This window comes from Bubalus kerabau, chromosome 1, assembly GCF_029407905.1.
Source record: "Bubalus kerabau isolate K-KA32 ecotype Philippines breed swamp buffalo chromosome 1, PCC_UOA_SB_1v2, whole genome shotgun sequence".
NCBI lineage: Eukaryota > Metazoa > Chordata > Mammalia > Artiodactyla > Bovidae > Bubalus > Bubalus kerabau.
In genome coordinates, this window is record NC_073624.1 from 70,470,327 (window position 1) to 70,481,875 (window position 11,549).

General features: G+C 40.3%; 1 protein-coding gene across 1 annotated transcript; it reads right to left on the reverse strand.

Moving 5' to 3' along the window:
- Window positions 1-6,866: 6,866 nt before the first annotated feature.
- On the reverse strand, window positions 6,867-8,266 carry LOC129648861 (aldo-keto reductase family 1 member B1-like). Its single transcript, XM_055575630.1, has 2 exons — window positions 8,207-8,266; window positions 6,867-7,778 (listed from the first exon to the last, which is right to left on the reverse strand). Exons 1-2 carry the CDS (start codon window positions 8,264-8,266, stop codon window positions 7,110-7,112), a joined length of 729 nt encoding a protein of 242 aa, XP_055431605.1. The 3' UTR covers window positions 6,867-7,109.
- Window positions 8,267-11,549: the final 3,283 nt, after the last annotated feature.

Here is an 11,549-nt window from a genome sequence, read left to right on the forward strand (position 1 = left end):
GCTCGCTCCTTGGAGGAAAAGTTATGACCAACCTAGACAGCATATTAAAAAACAGAGACATTATTTTGCCAACAACAGTTCGTCTAGTCAAAGCTATGGTTTTTCCAGTAGTTGTGTATGGATGTGAAAGTTGGAATATAAAGAAGGCTGAGTGCCGAAGAATTGATGCTTTTGACCTGTGGTGTTGGGGAAGACTCTTGAGAGTCCCTTGGACTGCAAGGAGATCCAGCCAGTCCATCCTAAAGGAGACCAGTCCTGGGTGTTCATTGGAAGGACTGATGCTGAAACTGAAACTCCAATACTTTGGCCACCTGTTGCAAAGAACTGACTCACCAGAATGTACCCTGATGCTGGGAAATATTGAAGGCGGGAGGAGATGGGGACAACAGAGGATGAAATGGTTGGATGGCATCACTGACTCAATGGACATGAGTTTGAGTAATCTCTGGGAGTTGGTGATGGACAGGGAGGCCTGGCGTGCTGCAGTCCATTGGGTCTCATACAGTTGGACACGACTGCACGATTGAACTGAACTGAACTGGTGTGCCTGGTGATTTTCATACTTAATCTCATTAATCCTCACACCATCCTTGGCCAATCCGGACAGAGGAGTCCAAATAAATTACATAACTTGCTCGATCCCACAAACTAATAATGACTTCAATCACTTTCTAAACCTAGTTTTTTCTTTCCAAAGTGGAGGTTCTTTCTCCTAAAGACTTAAAAAACCCATACTATCAAACTTAAGGGATCACCGTCAATTGTGAGTTTGTTTTTCCCCCCAAAGACAGCAAACTTTTAGGAGTTCCCTGGTTAGGACTGGTGGTTAGGACTCAGGTCTTTCACTGCCATGGAGGAATTATAGTGTCATAGTGACTGTAGTGAAAGGTGTCCATCCTAGTGTGGTGATATTTATTTGTCCATGGCTACTTTTCTATCAATGAATGGATAAATGAAAGAACGAATGGAAAAATAAAAGTTAATATATTCCTGGACATAAAATTTATATCTTTAAATCAATCCAAGTTTAGATCATTCTCTTTGCAACTGGAGTAAGATAGTGTTACACTGACTAACTTCTATAAGCTTTCTTTGAAAAGTTCAGAAAACAGGGAGCAGAGACCTGGACTATGTGCCTTACAGAGCTAACCCTCGAAAATGTATAGCTGGTTACAGCTAATGTTATTAAGTACGTAACTTTGAGCATCATGAGCTACAACGCAAGGCCAGGCCCTGAGTGATATGATATACAAATAAAAAGTCCAGTAAAAAAAGTTCTATTTATTCTACTTGCCAGTTTTTTTTGTTTTTTTTTTAAGGTGGAGGAGGAAAATTCACAATCAAATTTGTGGGCGGTGATTTTCCTTATGGGCTACAAAAGATGATGCTTATACTGTCTTTTATACCTCACTCTCATTTATTCATTAAACTAATTATTATCACCACCTCCTGTTTTTAACATTGTCATGGATTTTAGAGAGTATGCCAAGAACTATTTTTTATTCTTTGCATGTTGTCCTGAGGAATAATGAATATCAGTAGAGACAAGAAAATGGGAAATCATGCAACAAAAGCAAAAATGAAAAGGAGTATAGAGACAAATGCTAAATTAATTGCCCCTCAGCTTAAATATAATTGGGAGTAATGGCTGTCACACCCCTTGTAATATACAATGCAGTGAGAAGCCACCCAAATTCTATTTTCTCCAATTATTCTTCATTTATATCTTTGAGAAGAGGAATAATAATTCTCGTCAAAAAGTCTTACCAAAAGGAAGCATGAGAGGGCTATGCAAGTGTTCTCAGGTTGCAACAAAATGTCAGAACCCTGAAACTTCAAAGTGATAGTGAGTGTCCCAAAACGGTTCCCCAGGTGTTTCTATTTAGTCTTTATTAAGACTATTGGAATAAAGTGATTCTACTCATAAACCTCTCATAACAGGAAAACAGAGGCTAAAGCTCCAACTAATCACTTCACAATCACTCTTCATTCTTGCCAGAAAAGGCACAACACATTTTAAATGTACTATATTTAAATGCTACTATAATTTTTTGCAAAAGGTTATGCAAAAAGTTTTGCAAAAGGTTAGCAAAATACATTTTTAAGTTGATATTCTACCAAATAAATGCATGAAAATAAGCTGCAAAATAATTTTTTGTTGAGTCTCTTTACTCTTATTTCTGAAAGAAGCATCATAAAACAAATTTATATCTATATGAAAAAGTTTCACTAAGATCATTATATTTTCATTAACTATTAGATAAATACTATAATTTACAGTACAATTCTTTCTAATAATATGGCATTTATGAATGTTAAGTTAAATTTAGAACTCTTGGAAATGTATTAAGCAATTAAAAATTTATCCATTTTTTTCAACAAGATGAGTGTTATAGGTGCCTACAGTTTTCCATTTATTTTTTCCTGTTAGGAAATGTTAATGAATAAACAAAATTTGTGTGCATTAATATGCTACAAGGGGAAAAAACCTTGTTCTTTTTTTTAATATTTCAATTTATTTTGAAATTGTCTACTAGCATTTCATACCTACAAGGATTTATTTTGTCAGTTGTAACTAAGTCATCGTTATGACAATGGCATAGGGGTCAATATTCCATCAGTTTTCCAGATAATTTTTGTTGAGAAATATATGGACCATTTTCTTGTGCAATTCTTTTATCTTATTTCCTGTAAATTCAGAAAAATATTATACCTTAAAAGTTTACTGTAGAAAGGAGACAGTCAAAGGAGAGACATACAATCCACAACAGAGAAGTATATTAGTAAAGGCCAGTATGCTAATTCATTTAGTGAACACCTCGCGTATGCCAGGGATTGCAGTAGTCACTGGGAATACAAGGGTGAGCAAGGCTGACCTTGTATAGATCATCACAGAACTTCAGACTGGTTGGAAACAGAGAAGAAAAAATTCCAGGATCCAAGACAGGGCACAACCAAAACCTTAAACCAGCAAGTCCTCTGACAGAAATGACATGAACATAGGCTTGACCTAATGGAAGATATAATTAGAAAGCAATGAGATAAGGTGATAGATAATGAAGAACAGATCATATATGTCTAGAATAACAGGACTAACATCTTTGAATAAAATGGAAAACTGAATTTTAGACATAGTCTAGTTTCTGATCTGCATCAAGCTATAAACAAATTAACTACTCCATGAATTTACTAAAATCAGAAGTCTGTATATTAGCATTATTTGATCACGTTGCATTCCACTGTGATCATTTTTTATTTTAGTTTCAGACATTTTGAATATAGCATTTCAAAATGTAGATGTCATGCTTTTCTTTTTTTATTTTGGAGGAAGAATTTGAAAAATGTAGTTTGTCAGCTGATAAGAAATAAATTCCAAAAACATAAAAGCATTGTAGAAAATGTAACATTCATTCATTTAAATAGGTTTTTTTACATTTGCTTGTACTAGGCAGCACTTCTATATCTCATGTTTAAGATGAGGAGCCAAAAAGAAAATGTCTCCACCTTCACAGAGTTTGCACTGAAGTGGGAGAGACACATAGAAAGAGAATAAGCAGATTATTATATGATACAATGGCAGGAGATGTATGCAAGAAAGAAGAAAGTAGAACAAGTATAAAAAGGGATGAAGATGGTAAGTGGGCAGCATAAATATTTTGGATTCATTGAGCAGAGGGGAATGTCAGAGGAGGTGACATTTGACCAAAGACCTGAAGGGAATGAGGAATGATCCACATGAGGATCCGGGTGTGAGAGGATACAAGAGAGCTTCCAGGAAGAGAGAACAGTGAGTGGAAATTAGCTGAGGTGGGGACTTGACATGTTTGAGGAATGACAGGGAGGACAATGGGACTCTGAGCAAAGACGGAAGTGAGAGAAGGATTGAAAGGTAGTCATGTAGGGCTTTGTGCGTGTGTGCTCAGTCGTGTCTGACTCTTTGTGATCTCATGGACTGTAGCCTGCCAGTCTCCTCTGTCCATGGAATTCTCCAGGTAAGAACACTGGATTGGGTTGCCCTCTCCTTCTCTAGGGGATCTAGGGGATTGAATCCACATCTCTTACATCTCCTGCATTGGCAGGTGGATTGTTTTACCACTAGCACCATCCCAGGCCTTTGTAGACACCAGTAAAACAATTGAATTTATTATAAATATCATGGAAACCAACCGCACAGTTTGGAGAAAAAAAGTGATACAGTCTGATTTGTGTCTTGAAAGGCTATCACTCCTGTTTGGGGAAGAAACTATAGAATGTGCTGATAGAAATAGGTTAAGTAATTAAAAGGCATTTAATAGTAATCTAGGTAAGAGACTAGGTACATGGAAGTGTGGTACATGGAAGTGGGTATATGGAAGTGTGAAGGTGGTTCTAATTGGCTACACTCAGAATATAATTTGAAAAAGGATGGACAGAATTGTTAGTGGATATGATTGGTGAAAGGAGAGAATAAGCAGAGTTCTTGTTTGGGGTGTACACAAGTGGGTGTTAAGAGAGGGATAGATTCTATGGGAAACAAAAAATACTGAGATTGAGAATTGAACAAAATATAGGAGAGATGTTCTTATTCAGAGCAAAAATAGAAAGTAAAATCAGGAAAAATAAAAAAGGGGAAGATAGAAGTCTTAAATGAGAATTTAAATGCAGTGATTATATTTGAGAGAAATTACAACTTTTAAAAACTTTTAAAAAGCACAATTACTTGACTTTGTAACTGAATAGTTCTGTTGTCACAGACCAGGAAATATCTTCACTACTTTGGCAGACTTTACATTGAATAGACATTATATTATCATTATAGTATACTCCCCTGGAAAATTGCTTTAATAGTATATGAATATGTCATTTGCTTGACAATGATAGTAGGTCTGTGCATTCGTGTCATTGTTGAGCCTGAAAGAGAAGGGACAATAATCTAAGTGCCTTTCATCACAAGTAAGGTGATGCCAGCCTAGAAGATAATGAACTTCCACGGGGTGGACAAACAGCCAACACGCTGTTATATGCTACCGATGTGTCCTCCCAGAGCAATTTATTACTCAGAAGTTTTGAATTTCCCAAAGGGGAAAGAAAGCCTTTTGTGGGCATAGGTTTCTTTAGTGAATGCTTATGACAGAGCATTTCCTCTTCATTCTATGTCACAAAGCTGCTTATCTATTAGGAATGGGAAGTCAGCTTTGATAAGTTGGAAGCCTATTTAAAATTCTCTAGCTCAGAGCCATTATCTCAGTGCCTTTTAGAGTTTCACATTCCCTGTTTTCAAGCTAAAGGGAAAATGTGGAGAAAGTTATGCCTTCTAACATAATACAGGGCTTTGATTGCTAGAGTTTGGTTGCAAAACAATTTATAAGTCACAGATATTGATCACATTCATTTCCAATTGCAGGTTTTTAAGCTATAAAATAAATAGAGTTGGTCTTAAAGGGAAACACAGAAAGACCACCAGGTGCACATCAACCCCTAACCCATTTTCACAATATTACAGCTGCTCAGACTTTTGCTTTCCAGCAGCACCACCCCTCATTTGGAAGGATATAGCTTATTAGGTGTTTGATCTTTTATCAGTATCCTATGGAGGCTAATGACAATTCAAACAGAGCGGTAATGATCTTACCATTACGTCTGGGGGGAAAGCCAAAAAGAGAATCTAGAATCCTGGAAAACAGTAGAGCTAAAATCAAACCTAACTGCTTTCCAACATTGTCTAGCTTAGAACATCATAAGAGGCATGAAAATACAATTGGGAAATTTTCTTAGAGCGAGCAGGTGAGTCATTATGTGACTTAACACAAAAGCAAATCTTGAATAATTGCAAGCTTCAGTTCAGTTCAGTCACTCAGTCGTGTCCGACTCTTTGTGACCCCATGAATCACAGCACACCAGGCCTCCCTGTTCATCGCCAACTCCTGGAGTCTACTCAAACTGATGTCCAACAAGTCAGTGATGCCATCCAGCCATCTCATCCTTTGTCATCCCCTTCTCCTCCTGCCCCCAATCCCTCCCGGCATCAGGGTCTTTTCCAATGAGTCAACTCTTCGCATGAGGTGGCCAAAGTACTGGAGTTTCAGCTTTAGCATCAGTCCTTCCAATGAACACCCAGGACTGATCTCCTTTAGGATGGACTGGTTGGACCTCCTTGCAGTCCAAGGGACTCTCAAGAGTCTTCTCCAACACCACAGTTTAAAAGCATCAATTCTTTCGTGCTCAGCTTTCTTCACAGCCCAACTCTGACATCCATAAATGACCACTGGAAAAACCATAACTTTGACTAGATGGACCTTTGTTGGCAAAGTAATGTCTCTGCTTTTGAATATGCTACTTAAGCATCAATTCTTTCGTGCTCAGCTTTCTTCACAGCCCAACTCTGACATCCATAAATGACTACTGGAAAAACCATAACTTTGACTAGATGGACCTTTGTTGGCAAAGTAATGTCTCTGCTTTTGAATATGCTACTTAGATTGGTCATAACTTTTCTTCCAAGGAGTAAGCGTCCTTTAATTTCATGGCTGCAGTCACCATCTGCAGTGATTTTGGAGCCCCAAAAAATAAAGTCTGACACTGTTTCCACTGTTTTCCCATCTATTTCCCATGAAGCTTAGGCAACTCCTAAACTTTATGAAGTTTACCCATCCACAAAACTGTTGCTTAAGAACTTTCTATTGTTGTTTACCCCAAATTACCCCTCCTCATCAGCAAGCTGAGTTTGATACATTTAAACCTAGCTTATGGACCTTATGGAGCTATTTCACATTTGTGTGCCTGCAAGTGTGGTTGCCAAAGTCATGTCTGACTCTTTGCGACCCCATGGACTGTAGCCTGCCAGGCTTCTCTGTCCAAAGGATTTTCTAGGAAAGAATACTGGAATGGGTTGCCTGTTCCCCAGATCCCCAGACTAGAAGGGCAAAGGAAAACTGAAGAGACTTCTACTAATCTACTGATTCTGCTCTTTGGACCCGACACCAAGCTGGCCGAGCCCTTGCTGGTTTGTCTAGAAGTCGCTGACCCACCACTGAGGGACACGGGCCAAATTACGCTACACACAAGAAAAGTGAGGTGGGAGATGGCAGGTCACCTGGGCAAGGGCAGGCACCCGCAGCTTCAAAACTCCTTCAGAACTCCTCGTGAAAGGGGTAATCCCTGTGGGAGGCACAGCTCACCAAGGCACAGGCCCTCCAGTCCCTGTTGTAGCTGAGCAAGGTGCTCATATCCTCCTTGTCCAGTTCAAAGTCAAAGACCTGGAAGTTCTCAGCAATGCGTTCAGGAGTCACTGACTTGGGGATCACGATCAGGTTCCTCTGTATGGGGAATCGGATCAGCACCTGGGCTGCGGTTTTATTGTGCTTGTCTGCAATCACTTTGATCCTGGGGTCCTCCAGTATGGAAGGGTCCTCGGGCTTGGCCCAGGGCCTGTCGGGAGAGCCGAGGGGACTATAGGCAGTCACCACAATGCCTTTGGAGTTGCAGTACTGGATTAACTTCTCCTGAGTGAGGTATGGGTGGCACTCGATCTGGTTAACCGCCGGCTTGTATTTTAAGCCAGGTTTGTTTAAGATCTTCTCCACTTGGAGATGGTTGAAGTTGGAGACTCCAATAGCTTTCACCAGCCCTTCGTCCACCAGCTCTTCCATGGCCGTCCAGGTATCCACGAAATCTTTCTCACTGGGAATCACGTTGCCGTCCTCATCCAAGGGGAAGGAGTCTTTCCCAGGCTTGAAGCCCGTGGGCCAGTGGATGAGGTAGAGGTCCAGGTAGTCCAGCTTCAGGTCGCTGAGGATTTTCTAGGAAAGAATACTGGAATGGGTTGCCATCTCCTTCTCAAGAGTATCTTCTGGACCCAGGGATTGAACCCACATCTCCTTCACTGGCAGGTGGGTTCTTTACCACTGAGCCAAAAGGGAAGCCCCCAAAATTTTGAAATATAGGTCACTGCAGAGACCTCTCAGTGACTCCACTCTGCAGAACAGATGATTTCTCAAATCATGTTTTCATTCTTTTTGTTTATACTAATTTCTGGACCATCTGGGCTGGCCCCTCTGCTGTATATGGCTCTTTCCACAAGATTGAGCTTTTGCTTCTGTTTGTACCTATGCTATTTCTTTGTCTTGAGGGAGGAAACAGAACAGGCTCTATCTTGAAAGCAGGACTCCATCTTGGGCCAGACTGTGGACTTTGAGCTATATGCCCAGTATCTATGGAAACAACATACCAACTGGAAAGCCAGACCCCCTGAAGGAAGAGCCCCAGGGCTCATACTTAGATTCTCCATTGCCTGAAATAATACCCTAACTACCTGTGTAACCAAATAGAATCATACATTCTATTATGCTTATTGGGGTATGACCACAGGCCTATTGATAATTGTCCACTGTTAACTACCTAGGTAAGGCATATGAATCACCAGTTAACTTTGACTGTATCTTTATTTTTCCTTTGTTCAGACTAGTTTCAGGGAATTTGGGGAGGCAGCTTTGTGCACGGCTTTGCGCACATACACTTAGGGTATAAAAGTTTTTCACAAAAACTGGTCAGGTTTCCTTAGCTAAGAGGAGACTCTGCCTTGGGCCCGCCAGTGTAATAAACTGCACTCCACTATCTGCATTGTCCTTCTGAGTGAGTTTGTTTCCTGGAACGCATGGCTACAACAGTCTCAGTCCTCTTCATGTTGAATGGAAATAGTAATAGCTGACATTCAATATTACCTAGAACAAAGTAGCCATTGAATAAACGTGAGCTAGATTTGCAAGATAATTTTATTGTAGTAATACAACATCGAGGAAGACATACCACTTCTGCCTTGGAAAAGTTCTAAATTTAAATAGCTAGAGGGAGTGGGGTTTGCTAAGGAGATAATGACTAAGTACCTCAGCAGAACTGGGGAGAAGCTGGGCACAGGCCCTGCTGGTCATCACCCTTGATTCCTGGAAATTCTCACAATTGAAAGAGTTAGTGATTAGGCTTTAAGATCTGAATTTACATATTATCTAATATTTGAGGAAACCTTCTCTATTAGCTCCAAATTTATTTGTTTCAAAAGAAATCACCTTTCCTTAAAATACAAAGTTACTATTATTACTGCGACTACTAGAATCATATCCTGCTGACCAAAGTTATATGACTGAATCATTATATAAATGGACTATGTACTTCCATTTGTGATGTTCATGGAGGAACATAGGAGACAGACTTAGAGACTTTTATATCAGGACTTTGAGGGAGAACAGCGATGGTGGAGTCTTGGGTTGTAACTTTGGGCAAATGAGATCTTAGCAAGTCCAATAACCTTTGACCAGCACAGTTCCCTCCCTTGGCTTGACTAAACTTTAGACCAGTTTTGTCCTGACTATAGGCTTCTGACTTCCCTTTTCTTACAGCATTCACTTTAGACTACTTGTAATTGGATGGTGGGAGGGCATCATCAATTCAATGGACATGAGTCTGAGCAAACTCCGGGAGATAGTGAAGGACAGGGAAGCTTGGCGTGCTTCAGTCCGTGGGGTTGCAAAGAGTTGAACATGACTGAGCGACTGAACAAAAACAACTTGTAACTGTACATTCATTTCCTTCATTTTTAAATGTAATCTTTTAAAAAGCCTCTTACCAGTTTCACAAGCCAGGGATATCTTTCTCAAGAAACTGGGAGCCATCCTTTTGAAATATTAGCAAGGAAGATAGAGCCTCTTATCTCCCAGTCTCTGTGGGAGGGTAGGAGCCTAACTCCTGTGGGTGTCTTTGTCCAAGTTTAAAACTACCTTCTCTCAACTTTACCTTTCTTTTGGGTAAGAGCAATTAGCAAACACAGGTGGCCTAAGATTCCCCCAAAGACACATCCTCCCACCACAACATGCACACACAATCTCTTAAAAATTCTCCCACCCTTCCTCTCCTCCTAGTTAAGTATCCAGACTCTATGTGTTCCTCACCCGCCTATCTCTGGCAATAGTATCAGACTAAAATCAAATTGTTTGCCAATTTTATCCAGTGAAAAAAATTTTAACACCCTACTGCCCATACAGTGGCAACCCACTCTAGTACTCTTGTCTGGAAAATCCCATGGATGGAGGAGCCTGGAAGGCTGCAGTCCATGGGGTCACTGGGAGTCGGACACGACTGAGCGACTTCACTTTCACTTTTCACTTTCATGCATTGGAGAAGGAAATGTCAACCAATTCCAGTATTCTTGTCTGGAGAATCCCAGGGACAGGGGAGCCTAGTGGGCTGCCGTCTGTGGGGTCGCACAGAGTCGGACACGACTGAAGCGACTTAGCAGCAGCAGCAGTAGCCCATACACCAAGAAAGGAACAGAGTTTAGTCTTAAACTCCTACTATCTCTGATCCTTTCTTGACAGGTTTATAGGCCTTTGTAGGTCTGCCATGTGCTTCATTTCTGTCAAGGAATGAGGCAGAAGATGACCAATTCATGTGGGCATTCGTCAAGCTCTGCACCTTCCTGGTTGGAGGCACCATCTTAGTTTTTTATTTTAATAACACTGTGTTTCTGCTGTCAATAAAGTGAATCAATTATATGTATAGATTATATATACATCCCTTCCTCCCACCTCCTGTATCCCACCTTCTAGGTCATACAGAGCACCAAGCTGAGTTCCCTGTACTATACAGAAGCTTCCCTCTAGCTACCTAGACACCTTCTTTTTCTTTCTTTCTCCTTCCTTCTTGTTCTGCCCCCTTCCTCTTCCCCTTCCCATTTTTTTCTCTTCTTTCCCTTTCTCTCCCTTACATTAGTGACAGTTATTCATTTTTCCTGAAGGATCCATCATCTCTTTAATGAGTTCAGTCTTTCAGAAGAAAATAAAATTGATTTTATTCTAATGCAAAGGAAATTGGCAACATGATTCTGTTTCTTATCATGAAAAAACCATTGAAGTGAGGAAGGCTAAAGGGCCAGGCTACCTTTTTGAAGGGGAAGAGGTTGAGACAAAATAGGTACAGAAAATAAAATAGAAAACTGATAGCTCAACAAAGTATCTTGCTAGAATAGCATGACCTGTAGCAACTCAAAGGCAATGGCAAAGAATGCTCAAACTACCACACAAATGCACTCATCTCACACGCTAGTAAAGTAATGCTCAAAATTCTCCAAGCCAGGCTTCAGCAATATGTGAACTGTGAACTTCCAGATGTTCAAGCTGGTTTTAGAAAAGGCAGAGGAACCAGAGATCAAATTGCCAACATCCGCTGGATCATCGAAAAAGCAAGAGTTCCAGAAAAACATCTATTTCTGCTTTATTGACTATGCCAAAGCCTTTGACTGTGTGGATCACAGTAAACTGTAGAAGATTCTCAAAGAGATAGGGATACCTGACCACCTGACCTGCCTCCTGAAAAATCTATATGCGGGTCAGGAAGCAACAGTTAGAACTGGACATGGAACAACAGACTGGTTCCAAATAGGAAAAGGAGTGCATCAAGGCTGTATATTGTCACCCTGCTTATTTAACTTATATGCAGAGTACATCATGAGAAACGCTGGACTGGAAGAGGCACAAGATTGCTGGGAGAAATACCAATAACCTCAGATATGCAGATAACAC

What these genes read in the sequence shown, in the direction of transcription:
- LOC129648861 (XM_055575630.1), bottom strand. Translation starts at nt 8,266, where the DNA reads ATGGAGAATCTAAGTATGAGCCCTGGGGCTCTTCCTTCAGGGGGTCTG. An exon ending in GGGGTCTGGCTTTCCAGTTG is followed by an intron (nt 7,779 to 8,206) that starts GTATGTTGTTTC and finishes ATTCTTTCCTAG; the next exon opens with AAAATCCTCAGCGACCTGAA.